Below are 23,008 nucleotides of genomic sequence, written 5' to 3' on the forward strand. Positions count from 1 at the left end.
AATCTTATTTCATTCCACTCACTATTCCAATGTGGTCCTTTCACACACTGTCAATGACCAAGACACTTTGCAGTGATGCACAGACTCACAGATCCTTCAACTTTCTTTTAGCTTTGTATTTCAGCCTTCTTCATTCAGGTGTTACCAGATGTCTTACTGTCAAGTGAAACTTACAGCTAAAAATGAGCTCTTTATTTCTTATCTCAAGGCCTATTAAATTGTTTACTGCTCCTGTCTCTCTGGACCCACACCTGAGATCTGCAAACAGTGCTAAACAGTTCTATGTGTCTCATCCAAACCTCTATTCACATAGGTTTTTCCCCTTCTTTTCAACTCACACCTGCCCTCCAGCCTCCTATCAGCTTGCAATTAGCACCTCCGTGGCTGGGTTTGTACTCTGTCCCTAGTTCTGAACATGACCTGTTCCTGCTCTGTGTTCACTCTCATGGCTCCCTGCTGCACTGCATCAACTTCTGATTCATCACTATCCCCTTAAGGCCCTTCCTTTTTTCACCCTGTCATCCTTCATTTTGTCTTTCCTCTCCACATCCCCTTTACCACGCTAGCAATACCCGTTCACTCATTTGTCCATCATCTGCTTTACACATCCATCCAGTTCTTTCCCTCCACCAATGCATAACAACGCTTTCCTCCAGCTCCTCTCCCAAGAGCAGCTCTGGCACAGGCCTACTCAAATCAGCCGAACATCAACAGCACATGCAGAGGCACGTGGTTATGTGACAGCTAAGGAGACACTGTCATCATCAGAAATATTAACATATGGAAAGCGTAATGAGCCAAATAAAATGTTTGATAAGTATATTTTAAAACTGAGCATTGACAGTCTCTTTACCTGCATTTAAGCTGAGCGCCAGGCCTCTCCCCAGAATGCAGACACTGCCAGAATTAACATCAAGGGCAGAGCAGGAAGAGATTTCACACGTTCTTGATGATAGTGAAGTTAGGCTTTGGCAGCTAGCACGCTTTTAAATTCTGCCAACATTTCCACTTTAACTAGAAGTTTAACTGGAGATATTTTGCCTTTTAATTTGCCCAGTCCCTTGATTTGGTGCCTTATCCCCTACTTAGAAGTCTGACTTTCTTTGCAGCCAGTTTTGAATTACTTTTAAGAGAAAAGATTTGCCAAGAAGCCTATGTCTCAAGAAACTTCAGAAGGAAAATTTAGGGCTCAGGAACCCAGGTAGGACCCCCATCTCATCCCAGATTCACTGGGTCCTATTCCTAGCTACCTCTCCTGCTTGAACTGTAAAAACTCAAGTTCTGTACTGCAGTTCTTCTTCTCTGCTTCAGATGAAGCTTATTTCCTTTTATGCAGAGTACCTAATCTTCAACATTTTGGCCTCTTACTTTTTGCTTCTATGTTTTTCTGCTTTGCCATGTACAGCTGTAAGCAAACCTCCTCTTCCCTGTGCTCTGCACATGAAAATTCTGGGACGGACTTTATATTTGGAGTTCTGTGTATTTCCTAGTGTAACATTTCATTTCACTTCTGGCCTTTAGGCTTCCTTAAAAAACCTTACAAGTACTGCCCCACTGTATCAACTGGAAGAACATCTGCTTGAGTCTACGGGAAGGTGAAATAGGACTTCAGAGAGGGAAAATAGCTCCAGGTACTTCAGTAAGACATTACCTCTGATATTTAGGATTTGTGTGCAGAAGAAGACAAACAATACAACAGACCTGGCTCTGATATCAAAGCAGATAATGGGATAATGTCTTGCTGTATGTCAAAAGCCAACATAGACGGAGAGAGAAGACCTGTATCCCAAATCTTCTTGGTTATTAGATTTGTAATCTAAATAAGCTAGCTTGAATATATAAAGTTGTGCTTCTTGGACTAGGCTAGGCTTATTTAAAAACATCTCTGAAGTATTACAAAAACTCCTTTATTTGTCCCAGGCCTCTGTAGTTTTTTTGATCAAGTGTTTAGTTTTCAACTAACACTTCTGAACTTAGGCATTTCTATATAAGCAAAATATGTAAGACCTCATTATAGCCAGTCTATAACTTAGGTTCAACTCAGTATCTAAATATAGACACATAGTGCTATCTGAGATTATACCTTAGGATATAGTCAGTATGTGCATAAGACTGGCAGTTGTCTCAATAGATTCAGCATTAAGACCGACAAGAGACTCCTACCTTTCTGTACTAGCAACCGGAGGCCAAGTGAGATATCCTAGAACATCTCAGTAAATAGCTACTATGGCAAAAGTTACTGACCTTTTTTAGGGATTACCTTTTTTTAGGATAAATAAAATGGAATGTACCTCTTCTTTTTTTTTTTTTTTTTAAATCTTTAAAAACAAGCAAACAAAATAACCCATATCCTATGTTGCTCTTTGAGACATTAGTTCCCCTAAAACTCATGAAGAAGTAAGGACTTCGCTTAAGAGTTTTACAGAGTAGTTTATTAAGGGCAGACATACAATACCATTAATCCAGTTCCCTTCTTCTAAATTCAAATAAAATGAATCCGGAAATCTTAAAAGAGTTTTAAAAAATAGCTCCAGAAGTGATAGCTACATGCTTATTTCCAACAAGGAAGTTCTTTGTGCCTGTCATTCTGAGGGAGTAAACATGTTTTTTGGAGGACTGTCTCAATTCCTCAGCAACTGCTTCTATCAAACAAGAAACTAATATGCCAGCTACTATCACCTACACAATATCCTTCTGAAAGAAAATTTATGAATCTCTTAAAACTAAGCAATAGCCAAGGCGCATTTGCCATGCTTAAAAATACTATGACACATTTGAAAAATTTTATTTAGAACACTATTTATGCTCTAACCTATAAGCTTCTTCCTTGGAAGGAACCATTCATTGTTAAATGGCACTAAGGGAAAACTAAGAAAATCGCATGTGTGGAAATGCATTTAGCTCAAATATTTATTTTCAAATGTTTTGCTCCTCTTCGTAAAATTTTGCTTTGATAATGACTACATTTCCAAAAAGCTTTCCCTTCCTTGGAGATAACAGAGACAACTAAATTCATGTATTATTTTTTGTCTTTTTCCTTGATCCTAAATTTAATAAATATTTTCCCTTTCAGTTACTGAGTAAATTCTGCTTTACAAAGGCAATAGATCATGACAAGTTAAAGTTCTCATCTGTCCTGATAAACAACCCTTTATTAATAACCTTTATTAATAATACCCTCATCTTATTAATCATTGTTTCCCACATTTTAATATTCAAAACTCTTAATTGATAATTTCCACAATAATTCATATCTGCATTTTCATTACCTGGAAAGAGGAAGTGCTGTATTAAGAGCAGTGCGACACAAGCAGTACATGTACATACTGTTCCTCAGGCTGGGATGCTGTGAAGCCACAGATGGGTTTGCCTGTGGTGTCTTCGTGCCAAGGAGCCCAGGCTGGAGGCTGAGTCAGAAGCAGCAGCAGCAGGGTTGTCTTTGCATCCTGCCCTGTGCTGAGAAGCTACAGCCAAAACACTGGATATTATGTAGGTTTTGTATGGTTTCACATACTTGGTGCCCCACATGGGGCTAACAGGAGGGAGATATGGCCTGTTTGAAAATCATCCCATATATATTAGTAGCAGCTTGGGTTTTTGTTGTTGTTGTTGTTCACAGTGAGTATTTTCTTGCAACAATAAGTATTAACAAATGCCATTTTTAAAGTAGGTGGCAGAAAAAACATTCAAAAGAAGTTCAGTTTGCTGCTGAAATTCCTTCATTATTCACTTCTAAACTCACCAATTTTTGCTAAGATTTAAGGGATACATCTACCTACGTACTTGCATAATGAAGGACTGTTTTGAAATGTTTAAGTTACAGTACATAATAATTTACCAATGTGCAAAACTGGAAAGGGAACAGAATGAAATAATCTATTGAAAGTGATTATTTTGAGTCAGACTCTGAAAGCGATTGTCATTAGCTGAGCACAACTTTCTGCTCTAAATATTCTTTTCCACCAGATGTCAGTATTATACAAATGTTAGTATCGAACTTATCAGCCTTTCCCTTCCACCAACTCATTGTCATTAAAAGTTGTAAAATAATATTTTACATTGATAACCTTTATGACTCTCTAAGAGATTGGTGGTTCATGCAGTCAGTTAACCTCCTGGGAAAATCTGTGACACAGAGTTAACTGTAATTTTTTTCTTAACACAGCAAATTATTTCCACACAATCTTATGTTCTGGACCATAAAGAATAAAATTCCCTGCGTGTCTGTTCATAAATATCTGTTCTACAGGTCTGACTCTTGTACAAGTCCAGGAGCTGAATGCATTTTTCCTCAAGAATTTAACCTAGTTAAAGAGATGACAACATGATAACAGGTTGTCCATGCCAGACAGGGAAATCTGGGGAAGAGGAGAAGACGTTCACAAAGACCAGTGGCTCCTTCCATGCACATGGCTCTCTATTCTATTTTAATGAAAGGAAATACAAATGGATATATTAATCTGTGTATTTACTGTCAAAATGAAAAAACAGCACTTTCCACACAACTTATGAAAACACGTGTCACCCCTGAACACTGTTAACCACTCTTGCATTTTAAACAAGGAGATTTTTCTTCTTTTCTTAAATAGTTTTTTCTTAGGAACAACAATGAATATCTACTCCTGTTCACAGAACTGCATCATATACCTTGTGGCATAAACTCACATTGTTACTTTCACCCTTTTTCAGCAAGTAAGTAGTTTGCTGTTTCAGTTAATTGAAACAAGTTGAATCAATTCAACTGCTTTGTCCCAGTTGAAACTCCTACCCAGTTTTACCAAAATAATCTTTTGTCAGATCAAACAAAATCATACACAATAATGTTAGAAAGAAAATTGAAAATGAATCTTGAACACTGGCTGAGAAGTATCACACAGCACAAATTTACACAGCATCTAAGGCAACATGACAGAGCAGGTACATAGGTTTCCTGATTTTCCCATATTTTTACACTTTGAATACAGAAGGACAATAGAATCTCCTTTATGGGGCTCAGATTTTTCTCCTTAGTTAAAATCTTCTCCATAGCCTTCCCAGGGTACCTGCCTTTGCTCTACTCAACACATTCCTCAAATGTGGGCAGTCAGGATGAGAATGTGCTAGAAGAAGCATGATGAATAATTGTGGCAGGGACTTAACTGGGTACAGCCTCACGTTTGCTCAGTCAGGTATCATCACTCCCAGTGTCACTCAGCCACTCACAGCTGGAGCAGACCTGACCTGCAGAGAGAACGTGGAAGGCAGGCGCAGCAATGGTTTGCCTGGGGGCAGTGATGTGCTGGTGTAGGAACTATTAGGAAAAGAGTTGGGGGAAAGCAAGCATGAAGCTCCAGTACCCAGGGTAGCCCTCCAGAGACTGTGCAGGAAGGGAAGAACAGTATTTAGCTTCTTAAAGTACAACAAAAAAATCTGCTCACACATATGTTAAATTCTAGGAGAAACCCTATGTACAGTTACGCTTAACATAGTCATGTGGTTTGGAGGAGTTCAAGGAAAAAAAATGCAAACATGAAGTTACAGAGGCCTTCTATTAGCAGAAATAAAACTAAGGTGAATAAACCCATAAAGAACAACCAAAGCTGCTATTATTTTCATAGACTATCTTATCATTTGCACATACAGATGACTGTAGAGTAAATGTAATTTTTAATAAGAAAAACAGTTCACCTTGTCATTGAATATCTTATTTTCCCTTAAAGATGGCTCTAACACTAATACAGCAGGGAAGTATATTTTCCACAGATGTAGCTGTTACAAAAATCTAAGGAAAAGAGGATTCATGTTCAGTATAGCAGATGCGAACGAGCTAAAAAGAACTACCATAAAGCGATGGGCTTCAGTGATTACACTGTTCTCTGTTCATTACTTACAACAGAAACACCTTCCCCTGAGTCACAAATGGCAAAGACAAGATAAATTCAGACTGAGAAAAAACAGAGAAGTCCAACTCCATAGCAATGACCAAATACTCCTTCTGAGAGGGATGGATGCGTCCATGCAGCTGCAGGATTAACAATGCTCAAGGTTTAGATTCTAGAACCCAAAGCCCAAAAACAACCTTCCTCCAGCAAACGAACTGTCCTATTTATTATGTTATCCAACACTTTTTTTTTTTAACCTATAGAAGAATTTTCCTATGGTTGATTAAGCTTAAAATCCTTTGACAAGAAACAATATGAATTTTAAAAAAATCATAAATAAACAGCACTGCTGTATCTCCATGGCTGCTGACACCTTCCAGTAGTTTTCTCAATAGACTTCCATTTGTAAAAGTCATGCTGTGTCTTCTCTAGTGTATTTAATTTATTCAGGTACACATTAATTGTATTTTTCACCGAGGTTTCTAAAAGAAACAACTGAATAAAAATAATGAGCTTACAGTCAAAAGTCTGCCTAGTCCAGATGGTACAATTTCAGGTAACAGAACTGGTTAATTGCATACTAAAAACAAACAAGCAGCAACAAAAAAAAGCAAACAAGCCCATGTTTTATCAGACTATATCTACATTGTGCTCATATAGCTAATATGAAAATGTAATCAATTAACCTTAACTATTACATTGTAAAAATCCTAACATTTTTCATTTGTTTTTCAGCAAATGATATCAGATTTTCCAGACTGCTGACCCTGAAATCCTGACTTTCTTCACTTCTGTGAGTGAACTGCAACCTTGCTACAGAGGGGGTCAAGCTTCTGTCTGTGCAGCTGGGATCCTCTTCTGCATCATCCACCAAACAGCCATAAATGACACAAGTTCTACCTGACTGTTCCGTGCTGCTGCACATGCATCACATCTGCCATGTCATCATGCTACTCATGCTGGGAAGGCAAAGCAAGAGCACATGGCCACACCACCAGCTACTTGGTCCAACCGTGACAATTAAAGTGAACTTGTAGCTGCAGGTTTCTCTCAGCCATCTGTTCCTCTTAAATTCCTTTAAGGAGAAATATGCTTTGAAACTGTTCAAAATTAAGGTTTTCTAGATAGCATTTGCATTTTGTACCTTGTAGGAAACTCTCACTAGTCCATGGGTGTCCAACCTTTTGGTTTGCCTGGGCTGCATTTAGTGAATAGAAATTGTCTTGGGCCACATATACATATGTAGCTCCAAAAGTAATGCCTCCTATTTATTTCCATGGAAAAGACAATAGCTACAAAGAGCACAATAACACTATTTGATCCAGAAAAAAAAAAAAGGCACAAAACACTATTTTTCAACACATTCATCACCATTAGCTATGCATTTTCACCAGTGATGAACAACTGCATGCCACGTTCATAACAATCTGCACCAGCAAACATGACCCACTGTCGCCACAGCTGAAACACATCACCCACTGCCTCACTATGCTCACATTTACTATTTGGTCTCCATAAACATTCAGCAAGCATCAGTGAATGTCAGTGGGCAAATATTTCCACATAGAGAAATTCAATGATACATCTTTGCTTCATATGCCTTTCCATGTCAGACGCCATTCTGTCAGACTGTCCCTCTGCTGCCATCTGTCACACAGCAACTACATGTCATAGAATATTGGTGGGAAGGTTCAGCCTCTACTGCTGTACCACCAACATCCGCCTCTGACATCACAGGCAAACACAGTAAACCAGGAGGCATTACTTTCAGAGCAGCCCTTACAAAATATACTATGTAAAAAAATTAATTTTAAATATTTTTCTTAAAACATTAAGGGAAAAAGACAGAGGAACAAAAACATAAAACTGGTGGGATATGTGACCTTGTTTTTGTGAAACTAATACACAAATCTGGGTCACCACATTGTGAGCTGTGTTGGGCCTCATGCAGTCCACGGATCATGAGTTGGATATGCCTGCACCAGTCCTTGAGTCATGTAAGACATACCCATGTATAAATGTTTTAAGGCACAGGTCCTGAGCCAGATTATTAGCGTACTGCTAGGGCTCCTATAAAAGAAAACTCTTGCATTTCTTCATTCCTCTCTTGCTCTTTTTCACTATCCTCATCCCTGTTTCATGTTACTTTGGTTCCACTTAAAATTATCACATCAAGGAGAAATTAGCACATCAAGGAGAAAAAAAAAATAGTGAGAGAATAGCTATGAAAGAAGTACCCTAATAAGGTATTCCTGCTTAACATGTTACTTCATGTACCATACCATAAATGTCCAGTCTCACTGATGGATTCAATTCTGCCTTCTTGAGAAACTTATGAGGATGTGAATGCACATGCAAACAAAATGGTCAGAATTAGAAAATTCCAGAAGATGGTTTGCATATTTTAATTGGGGCATGGACTTTCTCTGGATAGTTTGTTCCCCAGTGAGTTGCACTCTTAAATTAATGGCTATCTTCAAGAAGAAATACATAAGCTCTGAGCAAAGCTTTTTAAAAGATACAGGACCAACAGCCTCAGAGAACAAAATATTCTCTATTAACTGCAGGAAAGTGATTCATGCATAAGCATCCTTTTTCCTGGGCAGCTGAGTAAGAAAACAATTTAGATAGATGGTCTGGAAAACACAGTTCTTGCCATTATTTTTCTGGTCTGTGCAGTATTTCTGTCTTGAACTCAACATGCAGAACCACAGAATATTCATATTCATGCAAGCTTCTTATTTCTTCAAGACATCTTTTTTGTAGTATGGCTGGGACTTAGTGGCAAAACTTCAGCTGTTGCCATTATTGCTAAACCTGTGGCAGCTGCTGTAAAAAGAGCTTTAGTTTGACATCAGGTCACCACTTTTAGAGGAGATACACCCATCCCCAAGCCCTCCCTTCCAGCCAGGGAAAGCAAAACCAAAGAAAAGCAGACAGATGAGAAATACCAATTCAAAGAGGAACCTAGACCATCTTTCCTGGATCTTGCATATATCTGGGCAGACTTAGCATGACCTGAGGGGGAAGGAGGCCACAACAGATCATACAATTTGGGCAGGACCTTTTTCTCAGAACAAATTTCTCCCTGCAAAATAGCTACAAAGTTCCTGGCTGATGCTCAGTCTACTGGTAGTCAAAAAAGATCCACTACTAACCAGGTAATCATCATACCAGCAGGCATCACTCACCTGTTGCCATCATTGCTAAGATCTGTTAATCGCAGGAATAAGTCTCCGAAATGTTGGAATCCACTGCAGATGTCTGAAAGAACAAGAAACTATAGTTGAAAACTTCAAAATTCAGAAATTGCTGGAGTTCCTCCCATGCACAGAATACAAGTCAGAAAAAAATTCACGTGGGACAGAAAAAGCTGCTAAATATATTAAGTGTTGTTCTTTTCAACAGACATTGACCCAAAATGTCAGTGATGCTGAAAAGGGATATCACCTGGACACATAAACACTACCTAAATAGTATCTGTTTGCAGTATTTGTGTGCAACTCAATGGAAATAAAATGCTGCTTATATTTAAGAGAAAGATTGTTTAAACAACATCTTTCCTCTCCTGGGATGAAATGCATGATAGTCTGCTCTTTTATGGCTTAGCTGAATTGGATATGCATTCCTCAGAAAACCACCTACAGCATCAGTTGTGGTAATGCAGAAATGACTAACTTGAAAAATGCACTGGAACTTAACAGTGGAAAGAACTGTATAACATTCTGTCAGTAATTATTATAGTGAGTACGGTGCAGAGATGTTCTGCCCTTAAATTTACTGTACCAACTATAGGTGTGTTGCAGCCATGGATCTGTTCAGCACATAATTTTGATCAATCGGTGAAGTCAAATTATTATCCCTTAAGACCTGCCCAACTAAAGGGATTAATGTATCTACCTTAGTAGTATAAGAAAATCTGAGAAATAACACTTGAGAGCTGTTTTTTGTTTTGCAGTTTTTGCCATTTCTCTTGTTCTGCTAACATGAAATTAGCAAATAATTTCAGAGTCTCCTCTTTTCAACCTTACAGCCAAACTATGTGATAAATTGACCTCAGGAATAAGACTGGTTTTAAAATTCTCCTTCCATCCACTCCTGCTGTGGACATTCATCCCCATGCCTGCAGTGCATTTTGCCATTGCCAAAATCACGCTGTTTTGGTTTGTTTGGCTGTGCTGAAAACAGATGTTGATAGGATCCTGCTGAGACACAAAGTATCTCACATGAAAATAAATAAATAAATAAATAAATAAATAAAAGAATGGATAGGAATAAGGGCAAACAGGTGGGAAGGTCTTGTAACTCAAAGAGGCTTTGTATCAGTTTTGTAACATGCTTTTAGCACTATTGATGGGTAAGAGCTAACTGAAGAAAAGGAGAAATTAAGGATTGAGCGCTGGGAAATTTTAAACTAGTCTTCATTGAACTACAGCCTTTCCTGCAGCAATAAGCAAATAAATAAACAAGTAAAAATCTTGCACCAACCATTTATCTCCAATTGATTTTCTTCCTTCTGAAAAGCACAATAGTCACAGTTTGACTAAGCACAGCAGCGTTCATAGAAAAGACGACCCATGCAACCTACCTCAAGATAAATCAGTCTAGGCTGCCAACAAACAGAAAAGAGTGTTTGTTGGCAGCCTAGACTGATATAAATTAAATATACGCAGAATTTGAAGAGAATCAGTTATGGCTGATGTGCTGTGCTTTGAGAAGCTCTGCTGCTCCCGTGGCTTGTGCTGCAGATGGAAAATCACTTGCCATTATGGCACATGCTCTCGTCAACTGCACACAAAGAGCTATATAACAGCTAGTCAAATGAGAAGCAAACACATTTTGGATTTCTATTATAACTATTTTTCCTTAGCGATATCATGCTAAATGACATATCAATAGATTTGTATTAACCATTTAAATTACATTACACGCACGTAAGTAATGTATTGTTATCATGGTTTTCAAGTAATAGCTACTGTAATATCCAAGTATTTGTATCTTCAGCACTCTTCATGCTGATACTAGTCCAGCTTCTGGCAAACTGTTCCAAATGAGATCAAGGTAACGCCAATCTTGTGTAGTTCTTCTCATGACTTACAGGTAAAAATTATAACAATTATGTTCATGCTACCTTGCTTTTAACAGGCTATGAATTCTGCTTTTAGAAATCTTTTACTCTCTTATTCTTAGGATGCATCATTTCTGATAGTAAATGTTGTTTAAGACACAGATTTGAAGTAAAGTACACATTGGCAATGATCATGAGTTTTAATGTAGTACTCATACTACCTGTAATTGAATCTCACATCACAAGAAAGCTGCTTATTTTATTTTTACCTGTGTGTGATTTGTGAGAGGTACAGTCCAGAGGGAACTTGGAATCATGACAGGGGATGAAAATGTTAGTTTTAGATTGTCACTTTTCATGGCAATAAGATTTTTTTTTAATCATGTATTTGACAGAGACGTGGTTCTATAATTCATGTAACATCTCCTGCTTATTTTTTCTCATTTTAGTTTTTGTTCTCAGAATTTCTGCTAAAGGATTTATCTCCTGGGCTGTACAAAAAAAATACATGTGACCATGAACACTGCTCCATTAGCAAGGGCAACTGAATGAACAGGACTCTCATGGTTCTGGTGTGAATGATTTGGTAAGTATAGGCAAAGAAAAAACTACACAGCACGAACAATTAATAAGTACACAAAGTACACAAGTGTGTTTATTACATTTTTGCAAGCACTTTGTTCTACATTTCAAAAACGCCACCATCAAGCTGTTGGCACATTTATGTACAAAACAGATTAATTGTAATGCCTGCTACAAAGCATTCTTTGTGAAAATACAAACTCTAATACCAGAGAAGAGCCAAAAGCATTAACATCATTACATGAGTTTAAAAGACATAGTTTTAAAAATCAGCACAAACGTTTTAGGACACAAAACTGAAACACTACAATATAGAATCCAAAAGAGGTTCCTAATACTTTTTGCAGAACTGTAATACTGGTACTGCACATTATCAGAAAACTGTTGATCCTGTAGGACAGCCTAAGTGTAAAAAAAAGAAAAAAGGAAAGAAAAAAGAAAAAAAAAATGTAAAGAAACAACAAAGAAGAAACCAAAACCGCAGATCAAAAACACAACCAAAAATCCCCAAAACAAGCAAAAGAAAAATAATCAGTCATCAACTAATACTACTTAATGCATTATCATGCCACACAAATAACTATAGTATTACCCTCTACTTACTACAAGAATTGTTAAAAATTACTGATGATGCATGACTAGTAATAGTACAAAGAAGAGTTTTACTCAAGAAGTTTTATTAGAAATGCACTTACACTGAGAGAAAATTCACAATGGTCCAATAAGTGCACGAACTACCTAAGTTTTTAACACTGACAAAAATGTCTTGTCAGGCTACATCACTTTAAAAGACACTTTACAGCATTCTTGTAGCATTAGAAATAGGCAAAAAAAAAAAAAAAATCCATCAAATTTGGTCTGATAATACTGATTTTGTTTAAACAGGGTTTTTTGGTTGGTTGGTTGGTTGAATTTGCTTTTGATACAGGACATTCTTTCAAATTAAGATGACATATCTTTCTGATAACATTTTCCTATCAAAATAAATCTTCAAATATATTACTACACTTTCAAATAATAAGCTCTGTAGTGGTCTTTCACCTTACTTTAACATAATACAGGTAAACCAATATGCGTAGGAAAGCTAGAAGCCAAGCTATAACATTTATGGAAGTCTCCTTTAATATATCTTGTACAGTTCAGACAGGTGCAATCCATTTAAATTTTTAAAGCAGGTAAAACAACTTCTGATTCCTACGGTCACTGTATTTTTGATATATTACTTTCATAAATGTAGCTAAGCAGTAATTTCTCACATCATCACATGAACAACTCCAATTTAGCATAACCATCATTGAATTAAAGAGAGATCATTCTGTAAAAAACTATGGATAACTATATCACTTAAGTAACAATTGTCTATATACCATAACTTTTTAACAGGTAACCGTGGTATTGAATTCCTTCAAAAGGCAAGTGTCCATGCATTGTTAGCACCACGGTCGGCATGCTCACAATACAAACAGGAATTATCACCCATGGAACTTGGAACAAGAGAATATTCTTTAAAAACATCAATAATAATACAATGTTAACAAAGATAAGAAGCACTTTTTTCTTTTTTTTTCTTTTTTCTTTTTTCTTTTTTTTTTCCCTTTTTTTTTTTTTTACCCACTATTACAAATTTAGAAATTGCACCTTTGATTGCTTAAAACGTTCTTAGGACCTTCATTCAAGTTGATGAGGGTCCATCTGGCAAGATTTCCAAATATAAAGGAAAGTCATCAGTGTTTTCTTTATATATTGTACATCATGTACAATGGTCCCTTTGAAGTATACCTGTAGTTAAAGTAGTTATTGAACTCAAAACTAAAAAGTATAAAAAGCTACTTTTTTTCAAAAACATATAAGAAACAATGCAAAAGGTGTTATGCATAACACATACAAAGTGATTAAAAAAATCAAACACATATTTGTATTTGACAATAGTTTAGTATCCTTCATCTAGTGGAACTAATTAGCTTAAAAGGATTCAGGAAAGGCTATTTAGGAGCTCTGTTGTAGAGAATGATCACACAAAGTTAAGAACTAATTTAGAAACCAAGTACTAGACAACCAAGAATTGCACACGGGTGATATGTAAGTCACCCAAACTATCTTTTGTGAGAAGCACTTTCAATTGTTTTTGAAATGGTTGGATGGCCTTTAGTTAAATGACAAAGCATTCACATGTTAGAAAGTAAGACAAGGTTTCTTTTATGTGTAAGCATTGAGCCGCTCTTTAGAGCGAGTAGAATGAATGTCATGAAGCTCTTGCTCCTCCTTTGACTTAATATCCTCATATTTTTGCATTCTGCAGGCATCTTTCACATAGGCCCAGTTGGCAGACAAGACCATGAGATAATGGACCTGTAAGAGAGGCAACATGCAGTTAGGCACCAACAGACCTGATCAGATTCACATTCAAACTTCAGAAACTACAGGGCTGAGTTTGTTGTTGTCTGTGTTACTCTGGGACAATTACTGGTCATCATTTAGTACAGAGGAAGAAGAAATCAAACTAACTTAATCCAAAAGCTGGCACCATGAGTAGCATTCAGGTCTGGGATTACTAGATCAAATGAGAGACAATGATGTCAAATCTCCATTCAGATGAATGAAATGCCTTACCTTTTTATTTATTTATTTTCCCTCACAGTAAAAAATTCTTGACAAAATTCAAAAAGTGAGACTGGAAGTCTTAATCATTTTGCCATCCCAGACAATTACACCAGTGCTATTCCTTGAAAAGCATAATTTCAGTTGAAAAATCAAATCTGAACCTCTCAAAAAATAATATCTGGCCAGGTAGACAGATGAGAATCCTACAAGTGGAGGGTATCTGAGCAGTGTACTTACACCTTCCTGACTTTCTAAAAACCATGAAACAGAAAACCTTGCAGCTGAAGATTATGTGATGAAAGTGGGACCATGTAGGCACTGATTTCTTGACCCAAAATATTTGGCAACATTCCAGTATGATACTAGAGTCTTGCATTTTCACATGGCGTTTTACTTGGCTTTTCAAAAGTATAAAAGAATAGACAAACTTCTCTTATGATACTTTGCCCACAGTCAGGCATTCATTAAACTCCAATTCTTCTCCCTTCTCTCTCTGAAAAAGTTACAGAACCAAAGTTCTGGCATAGCTGTTGAAATCTTTTGCAGTTCATGCTCACTGTAAGTAGGATGACTTTCCTAGAAGTAACTTCTTTAGCTTCTAAAAAGAAAATAATCTCAAATAAATATTCATGCTACATAAATACTTATTAGTTAAACAATCCACCACCTTTGTTTTGTTTTGTTTTTTAATTTCACACCAATTTCCCAGATAACATTGTCACAGGGAGGAGGTCATCTTTAAGTGGCTGTCTAATTGAATTTCACACTTCCCTGACCTGAATAGCCTGAAGCCAGTGGGGCCCTGTCAAGGCTTGTTCAGATTGAAATAGGGCAGCTTCCGCAGTTTGCCTCAGGACCTTTCAATTACAGGCATATGCAAGATAGCGCAGGGTCTTTCCATACTCTATGAAACATTCCTGCTAAAATTTCTTCCTAAGAAGAAAGTATGCGTTGACCTTTCAGATCTGTAGAATTTGGAACGGTTTTTTTTTTTTTCCTTTCCTTTTGGGACATTTCATGATCTCAGCAGGGTAAAAGCCTGAAGAACTTGCTTTCCTCCTCTTACTTGCATCTAACATCCTTCAAAAGAGCACGTTCTATTTGGCAACAGGAACTAGCCCACATACGTATTTCCCTGCTACTTGTTCCAAGACAATTGACTATCTCTTCAGAGAATCTTTACTGCACATAATTAAGCCCAGTTTATGCGGAAGTTCAGGCAGAAGATAACTTTTTGGAAGGGAAAATGTATATCTTATACTTCAGTTTTGATGTAGTGGCTTTGGGAAAATATCACAGGTAGGATACTTACTAGTCAACCAGACATTTGGGATGGCACTGTTTACATCTGTACGTGATACAACATTAAGAGCAATAAAAGTAACATGCATCACGTCAATAATCATTTATGTATCCCTTTATTTCTACTCAGACGTAAGAAAAACCAGCAATGTTCAGAATCATACATAATTCAGTATGGTTCAAAATCCTGGCTATTTTTCCTGTGTTCAGGGCTCATAAAAAGCATCTATAGTACAAAGAACACTTGTTAGGCTTGTTTTCATTTTCTACTGAAGTCTAAGAGTGATAATATTTCAAAACAAAGTATTTGACATTTTCCCTCTCTGTAAAATCAAGTTTTCCCTGTCATGTAATCTTGAAAGTACATGAGAAAAATATGCTCCAACACTAATTTATATGCCCTTTTTGAACCCCTTAGAGCATTCTCCTTTGGAGACTAAATAGGCAGCTAATTAACTGTCAAAAAAAAAAAATAAAATAAAAATCAGCATTCACATGCAAACCTGAGACCAAAAGAGAGATTAAAGTAATAGCTATGGGAAAAATATGACTTGTGACCAAACGGTTTTGCAAATTCTATCAATTTTTTGTTTGTTTTTGCAATAAATGCCCACATTTCTCTAGTATATATATATTTTTAATCCAGATTAATGAAAAGTAACTTGCTAACAGATGGTCCTGATATGTATAAGCAAACTGCTTTCTCTGGAAAATTTCATGACACATTGATAGCTTTAAAGAGTTTACATATATTAAATAATTTGGGTCTTGCAAATCTATCTCCAGATGTGATAAACTGAAGTACATCACTGGAACAATCAAAATACCATTTAAAAGAGGTGATTTTACCATTTCAGTTGTTCATCAGTCTCATGGATAAAACAGTGTTATTACTGAATGGTAAAAAATACAAAATGTTTACTACTTCAGTCAGATAAACTATTATAAAGTAAATGTCTGATAAATGTTTTAAAGTTGCAATAAATTCATAAGCTTTCTCTTTTATAAAGGACTAGTATTTTAATCACATTTTTCTGTTAAGAAGTATTAAATTTCACAAACACGGAGTTTTGCCACTATTATGGACCCATACAAAGGCACTAGACTAACTTCATCAACTTAACATTGTTGTGATTATTTATGCAATAGTACATATGAAGAAGGACATTGATTTTCCAGTGACTTAAATTACCTCCCCACAATGTTTTCGTTACTCTAGCCCACTGTCAACACTACTGTCTTGAGCATGGGATCTTTCTTCTTACTATATGAGGCACCGAGGACAGAAAGTACATTTTTACCTCCTTGTTGCAGTTCAACAGCTAAGCACCAAACAGCTGTCCACTCACAACCCCCAAGAGGGTTGGGAAGAGAATTGGGAAAAAAAATGAAACTCATGGGTTTAGATAAAGACAGTTCAATCAGAAGAAAAAAAAAAAGAGCAAAGAAAAAAAGCTCTCCACCCATTGATCAGTGCTCAGTCAGTCCCCAGACAGTGGAACCCTCCTGGCCAACTCCTCCAGTATTATTGTTTTGCATGATATCATATGGGGTCAGATGGTTCTGCCCCCTCCCAGTTCCTTGCACATCTCCAGTTCCCCACTGGCAGGCCAGTATGAGAAGCTGAAACATCCTTGACTTAGTATAACCACTGCTCTGCAGCAACTACATCAGAGCTTTATCAACATTTTTCTCATCCTAAATCCAAAACACAACACCATGTCATTACATTAAAAACATGTATTTTTTTTTGATTTTTCCTTTGTTGGCAAGGTGTCATATAATACATGGCATGGAAGACCAAAAAAACCCTAATGCAACAGGAATCGCAAATGTGATTCTAAGGAGAGCAAAGCAAAGTATGGCTCTAGAATTCAGTGACAAAATATTAGTTGTAATAGTAAAGCAATCACCATCACTAAAACTTCTCTGAGAAGTACAGGGAATACCGTACAGAATCCCTACTCTAAAAATATCTTGATGTTTGGTCAGACACAGCAGAAAAGCAGGGCACTATCTCTCACGATTTTTTTATTCCTTGGAACATTCTCATTGCCAAAAATGTAATCAAACTGAAAGTAATCTTCATTATAAAAGTAGCAAAAATACATCCTAAAAGGGAAACTAAGATATTCACAGATATGCACAGAACAGACAAATAGACTTAGCTTCTAAAATAGCAGCCTGTAAATACATAGAAAGGCATAGATCATAAAAGGATATTATTTTGGTCATAAGACAGACACACAAGTTCAGACACTTGTTTGAATATAGCAATAGAATGGTAAAAATTCTTAGTAGGTACCGGAAGGTGTATGGTATTCAAAGTAATCATGATATTCTACTTCAAAGGGAATCCAGAAATAAAATTAATATATATATATTAGCAGTAGTATTGATTTACACAATGATATTATACCAATAGCACACAAATTGAATAAGTGATACTAAGTAACAATCAGAATGTATTAGTGATTCAAATGACAAAAAAAGATAGAGTGTTGGGCAGCTTACCATAGCAATGACTGCTGCTCCAGCTCCAGCAAGTGCCACAATGAACAAATGGAATGTCATGTTTAGCTGCACAGGGGGACAAAGAAAGGGATTTTTATGGATTTCATACTAAATGGAAACTGAACAAAAAAACTGAATAACGTAGAACAAAAGATTACCTTCCTGGTTCCACTGCTCTACAAAACCGGTGATTAATAATACTTTTTCCAAAAGACTGAAATTACTACATGACATTGTTGTTACAATATTCACATCAAGGACAAAATAAATTAATAAATAACAAGTATTTACAAATAAACAGGCCTCCTTGAAAAATATTTTATGTTTACAGCTATGATACTACCTAACTAGCTCTTAAAATCTTTGGTTTCTCTAGTGGCAGAGAGAGCCTAAGAAGAATCTGTTTCCCTTTGCTAGCTGTAGCTTTTTGTATGCTCATATGCTAATTTACTTTCCTCCCAATTTTGCCAATAAAATTTGTTCACAGGGATATAATATCAACTAAATTATTTAAGTAACCCAAGTTAACTATCCTTCCCACTCCATCTCAAACTAAATAATTACATCTGTTCTTCAATTCAGTGATCTGGTTTGCACTCACTGTACTGACTGCACAGGAAAGGTTGCATTTTCTTAGATGCTTTTTGGTATAAACAAAGAGTGATTGTGTAACTTCATTCTAGGAAGATTTATGCAAACGGAGTAAGACCCTGTGAAACATTTAGTGAAGCACACTCTGATTTCAGATTGATCAAGATTTTAGCTGTCTTATTGTTTTAGATAGACATAATTTTTTTTTGTCATCTTCTACCCTTATCATTTAAGAACAGAACCAAAAATCTCAGCTGTACTGAAATAGGTGGTCTTTGCCTAATAAAAAATAAAAATAAAAAGAGCTACATTTATCCTAACACACTGCAAAATTTGCTCTAACCCATTTGAAAACATTATTCTCCCATCACAGCAGCAACTGAGATCTTCAAACAGTAATTCCATATATAGACTTCTTCATTGTGCAGCAAGGTGCATTAGCTTTCAAAAACATCACAGTAAAAATATACATGACTTAGTGAAATTCTTAACAAAAATAAAATACAAATGCGTTTAGAAAATAATGGCTGGAGAAGCTGCAGTGGCTAAATGCAGTACATGGTAAAAGAGTGGGAAAACTTTTCCACTTGTATTTTCCATTTTCCACACCATTTTATCACTACCTAGAATTAGAACATAAGGAGTAAGAAGAAAACATACACATCAGTTACTTCCTACTATAACATATGTTACGGATTCGACAAAATATCATCACATTTACTCACCTCATTCGAGTCACACATCTTGATGAAACTTTCTGATGTGGTACAAACCTTCTTTTCCTCTCCAATTGTTACAATACCTAGAGCAGAATAAATATTCACACTATTTAGTACTCCTAGTACATAGCAGCCTACTTCATGCGAGCCAGGAAATACCAGTTCTTGGCTCCTACATAGAAATTTAGTTAACAACAAAATTATTTTGTCCTAATTTAAGTCATCAAAAAAACAAATGCATCATCTATTTAGTAAAAATTCTATTAAGAAACATGCAGGCAATAATTTTTTGGCCATTTAAAAAAAAAATGTCTTCATTCTACATTTTAATCACCACTATAATTGAAACATGAGAAAATGATTTGCAACCAGTGTGTACACATATCATGTTGGATATTCATAAATGTTCTCTACCCTGATGTTGAGAATTGTGCTGTATATTGTATCCATATGTGTTGAACTGGAGAAAGCTTCTTCCGGAAGTTATAACAGAGTATTACCCAAACACATATTTGATTGCAAACATGGTTTCTATCAGCAAGAATCATCAGAATTTATACTGCTTACTCCAGCTAATGTTGAAGTACTAAATCTAAGACTAGCTTGAATAAAACTGCTATAACTCATTTATCATGAAAAATAGTAGTGCTCTTTCCTATTAGAAATAAGGAGCCTTAAAACTGAATTTATAGGAAACAGATATATTCACAGAATATATGTTTTACATGCTAGTGCTATATGCACATTTTAAATAAAAATAGGAATAAAAATAAGTACGAACAAAATAAATATGAGCAAAACAAAAGCTGAGAGAAAGAAGTATGAGTACTTTGATGAGATCGGTACAGATAATTGCTTTTTCAACTATTGTGCTGAGGGGGAAATAAACATTTTAAAAAGATTGCTCCTAAAAACAATAAGGTGAAGTATTTTGTTTCAGGTTAAGTTAAATTATCAACATATATCAAACTCTTTCACTCCTATGCAATAGAGCATTTTTCTATCTTAAGGCAGCAATGAAAATCATACCACATGTTTATATTTGGCTAAAGAGACAATGGAATGAGGCTCACAGAAGTGTCCAAGAAGAGTAAGATTACCCAAGGCTCTGTGGGCTGAGAAACCATGGAGGCCAGAGTATCTAGTCTCCAATCACTCTTGTGAAAGAAAGTAATTATAGACATCAAATCCAAGAATTCTCAGACTTTTATAAAATTCCAAAACCATTTTTGTCCAGATTCCCCAACCTCCAAAAAACAAATATATTTTCATACTTTCTAAACTCCACGCCTCACCCTGTAGTCCCGCATTCTCTCTCCAGAAGCCTCTTCGAAAGTTCCTATTTGTATTGTTCTTCATCTTCACCAGGTCTAGAAATGCAGCAAATCTCTGATAAACTGCCTTAACATGTGGGTAATACCATAGAAACTGGTATTTTGAAAACATTGATTGGAAACATTCAGATACTTGGAAACAAAGCAACATGACATTTCCTATTGTGAAATCTTGCTATATTTAGCGTCCTTCACTCACGTACCATACTGGCGAAGATCCAAGCAGAGATTAGTTCCATCCACTAAGGTGGCATTTCGGCAAATGGTCCACAGATTGAAGTACATGTAAACAGGCAGAGAAGTGAAGGCTGTAACGCCAAGCCAAGCCAACATAAAGATGTATGTCAGCATAATAAACTGTAGCAAAAGAGGGAAAAACATGTAAGTCAGAATTTAACTGATACTCAAATGAAAGAGAAAGAACCACTGAAGAGGAAGAGAAAGACAAAGGATTTCTGTTTCTTTCTTTCTTTGTTAGCGTTATGGTTTTGGCCTCACTGGAAGAACAGAGCAGTTACGATTTCAGAAACGCAAGCTTACTCCACAATCCTGTCACTCTTGGTTCTATGATCAATGCAAAGCACCACACCTGAAGTACCGACAGTGCTGCACAATTTCTGAAGAATATCTCTACCTCTCCCTCATCACCACTACTCCATAATAAAAACAAGAGGCAACAGTGATCAGTTTTACTACTATTATTCACACACACACACACACAAAAAGTGAAATACTATATGCTGTGCTTACTATTGCTATTAAAATCCAGGTCTTAAAAAAACCGAGCCCTTATCCGTGGCTACCACAGAATTTCACTGGCATCAAATCAGTGAGACCATCTATTTGTCATTTTGTTACTACATTTAATCAAGTTTGAGATCAAAAGAAATACGAGGGAAATCATCATTGTGAACAACTGAGGGTGCTTACCTCTGTTAGTAAAGAATACATTAAAGTACATGTTTTGTAACACGTTTCCCAAAGGCTCAACACATTTTCTTTTTTAGCCACAAGACTCAAGAATATAGCAATCTACTTGTTTAGCAAACTGCTTGCAGAAAGCATCAAACTCAATTTGCCTCCAGGGCTGGTAGTTATGCTGGCACACAGCACAATACATAAAAAAAATATGTATAAGCCAACCTACTACACTCTTGCTAACCTCAGACAACTAGCAAACATTCATCAATAACCTTCTCATTTTATGCTGCAGAAAGGATATGAAGACGCTACACAGCTAAATGTGGAAGATAAGTCAACCTCTAAATGTTGAATCCAAATAGCCTCAAGATTTGATAGTTTCAGAAAGGTTGATGAATCTAAACACGTTGCTGAAACAAAAAATATTCAGCGCACTGACATTTATTTTGCTGCTTACCACAGCAAAAATATAAACAACATTGAATCTGAGAATAAGAAATAAGACCTATTTTTGAAAGCAGAATACGCTGGTCCACAGTGTTCTTAAAATTAAACTTTAAAGAGTAATAAAGGGAAAACTGAAGGCATCTTCTAGTTATTTTAATGAAAGATTTATCATATGAGATGATAAAGGAAAAAACATATAGTTTTTAGTTCTTGAAATCAAATAAGATCAGATATAAAGTGTTGTAAATGGTATTGAAAATCGCTAGAGGCATAGCTTGTCCATATGTACTTGTTCATGAAAAATAATCCAAAGCAGAAAAAAGGTTTGAATTTTAGGTGAGGTAGTTTTATGGTATAGGATGGTATAGGACGGACATTCTCAAGCAAAATAAAAGAGACCTTAATTTGATTTACCTTAACTTACTTCCAAGGAACATTTAATAAAAGCCATTTTAATTCTGAGGAATTGTATTTACATAGAGATTTAATGTAGTTTAATTAATCCTGTTTAAAATTTAAGTCAGATTAATTTTCCCAATTGTCCCTTGGTAGATAACTATTTCAGCAGTAGTTTATATTCTATGAGTGTGGCAAACACAGCTAAATCTGGTCTTATTTTTTCAGCCTCCTTCTGGAACTTACGAACTAAACAACATTTTAAAAATGTAGCATAGTGCCCAGTGCAGTAATGTATAATAATCTAACAGGGAGAACAGGGAGGAAAAATATCAGCTTTAATGTGAGCATTACAATCTCTGTTTAATATTTGTGGATCTTTTGATCTGTAGAAGGAAAGGATCTCTCTGTAGCACAGAACAGGAAGCCTGCTTAAAAATCTGTGCTGAGATAACACAAAGCATTGGTATAGCAAAGAGGAAAAAACACAGCTCATTAGCCTCTAAAAAAAAAAGTCAACCTCTGCCTGGGGCATAGAATAAGAGCAGCAGAAATCTGTCAGATGATGGCTGGAGTCATAGGAACTGCCTACTCAGAGAGAAATGCCTGCTTGTTTATGGAAGGGATTCTCTTTTAAAAACATGATTATTTGGTTTAGTGGCTCAGAAAAAG

The 23,008-nt window shown here is 36.1% G+C and overlaps 1 protein-coding gene across 1 annotated transcript in view; it reads right to left on the reverse strand.

Moving 5' to 3' along the window:
• The window catches only part of GPM6A (glycoprotein M6A), a 107,138-nt gene continuing 95,684 nt past the window's right edge, over window positions 11,555–23,008 (reverse strand). The window contains exons 4-7 of the mRNA XM_021396207.1: window positions 20,776–20,929; window positions 19,245–19,321; window positions 17,929–17,994; window positions 11,555–13,860 (exon numbers count right to left, since the gene is read on the reverse strand). Of these exons, the coding sequence (XP_021251882.1) occupies window positions 13,708–13,860; window positions 17,929–17,994; window positions 19,245–19,321; window positions 20,776–20,929 (450 nt within the window). The 3' untranslated portion in view covers window positions 11,555–13,707. The remainder of the gene's footprint in view (window positions 13,861–17,928; window positions 17,995–19,244; window positions 19,322–20,775; window positions 20,930–23,008) is intronic.

The sequence above is a fragment of the Numida meleagris genome, chromosome 4, assembly GCF_002078875.1.
Source record: "Numida meleagris isolate 19003 breed g44 Domestic line chromosome 4, NumMel1.0, whole genome shotgun sequence".
Taxonomy (NCBI): domain Eukaryota; kingdom Metazoa; phylum Chordata; class Aves; order Galliformes; family Numididae; genus Numida; species Numida meleagris.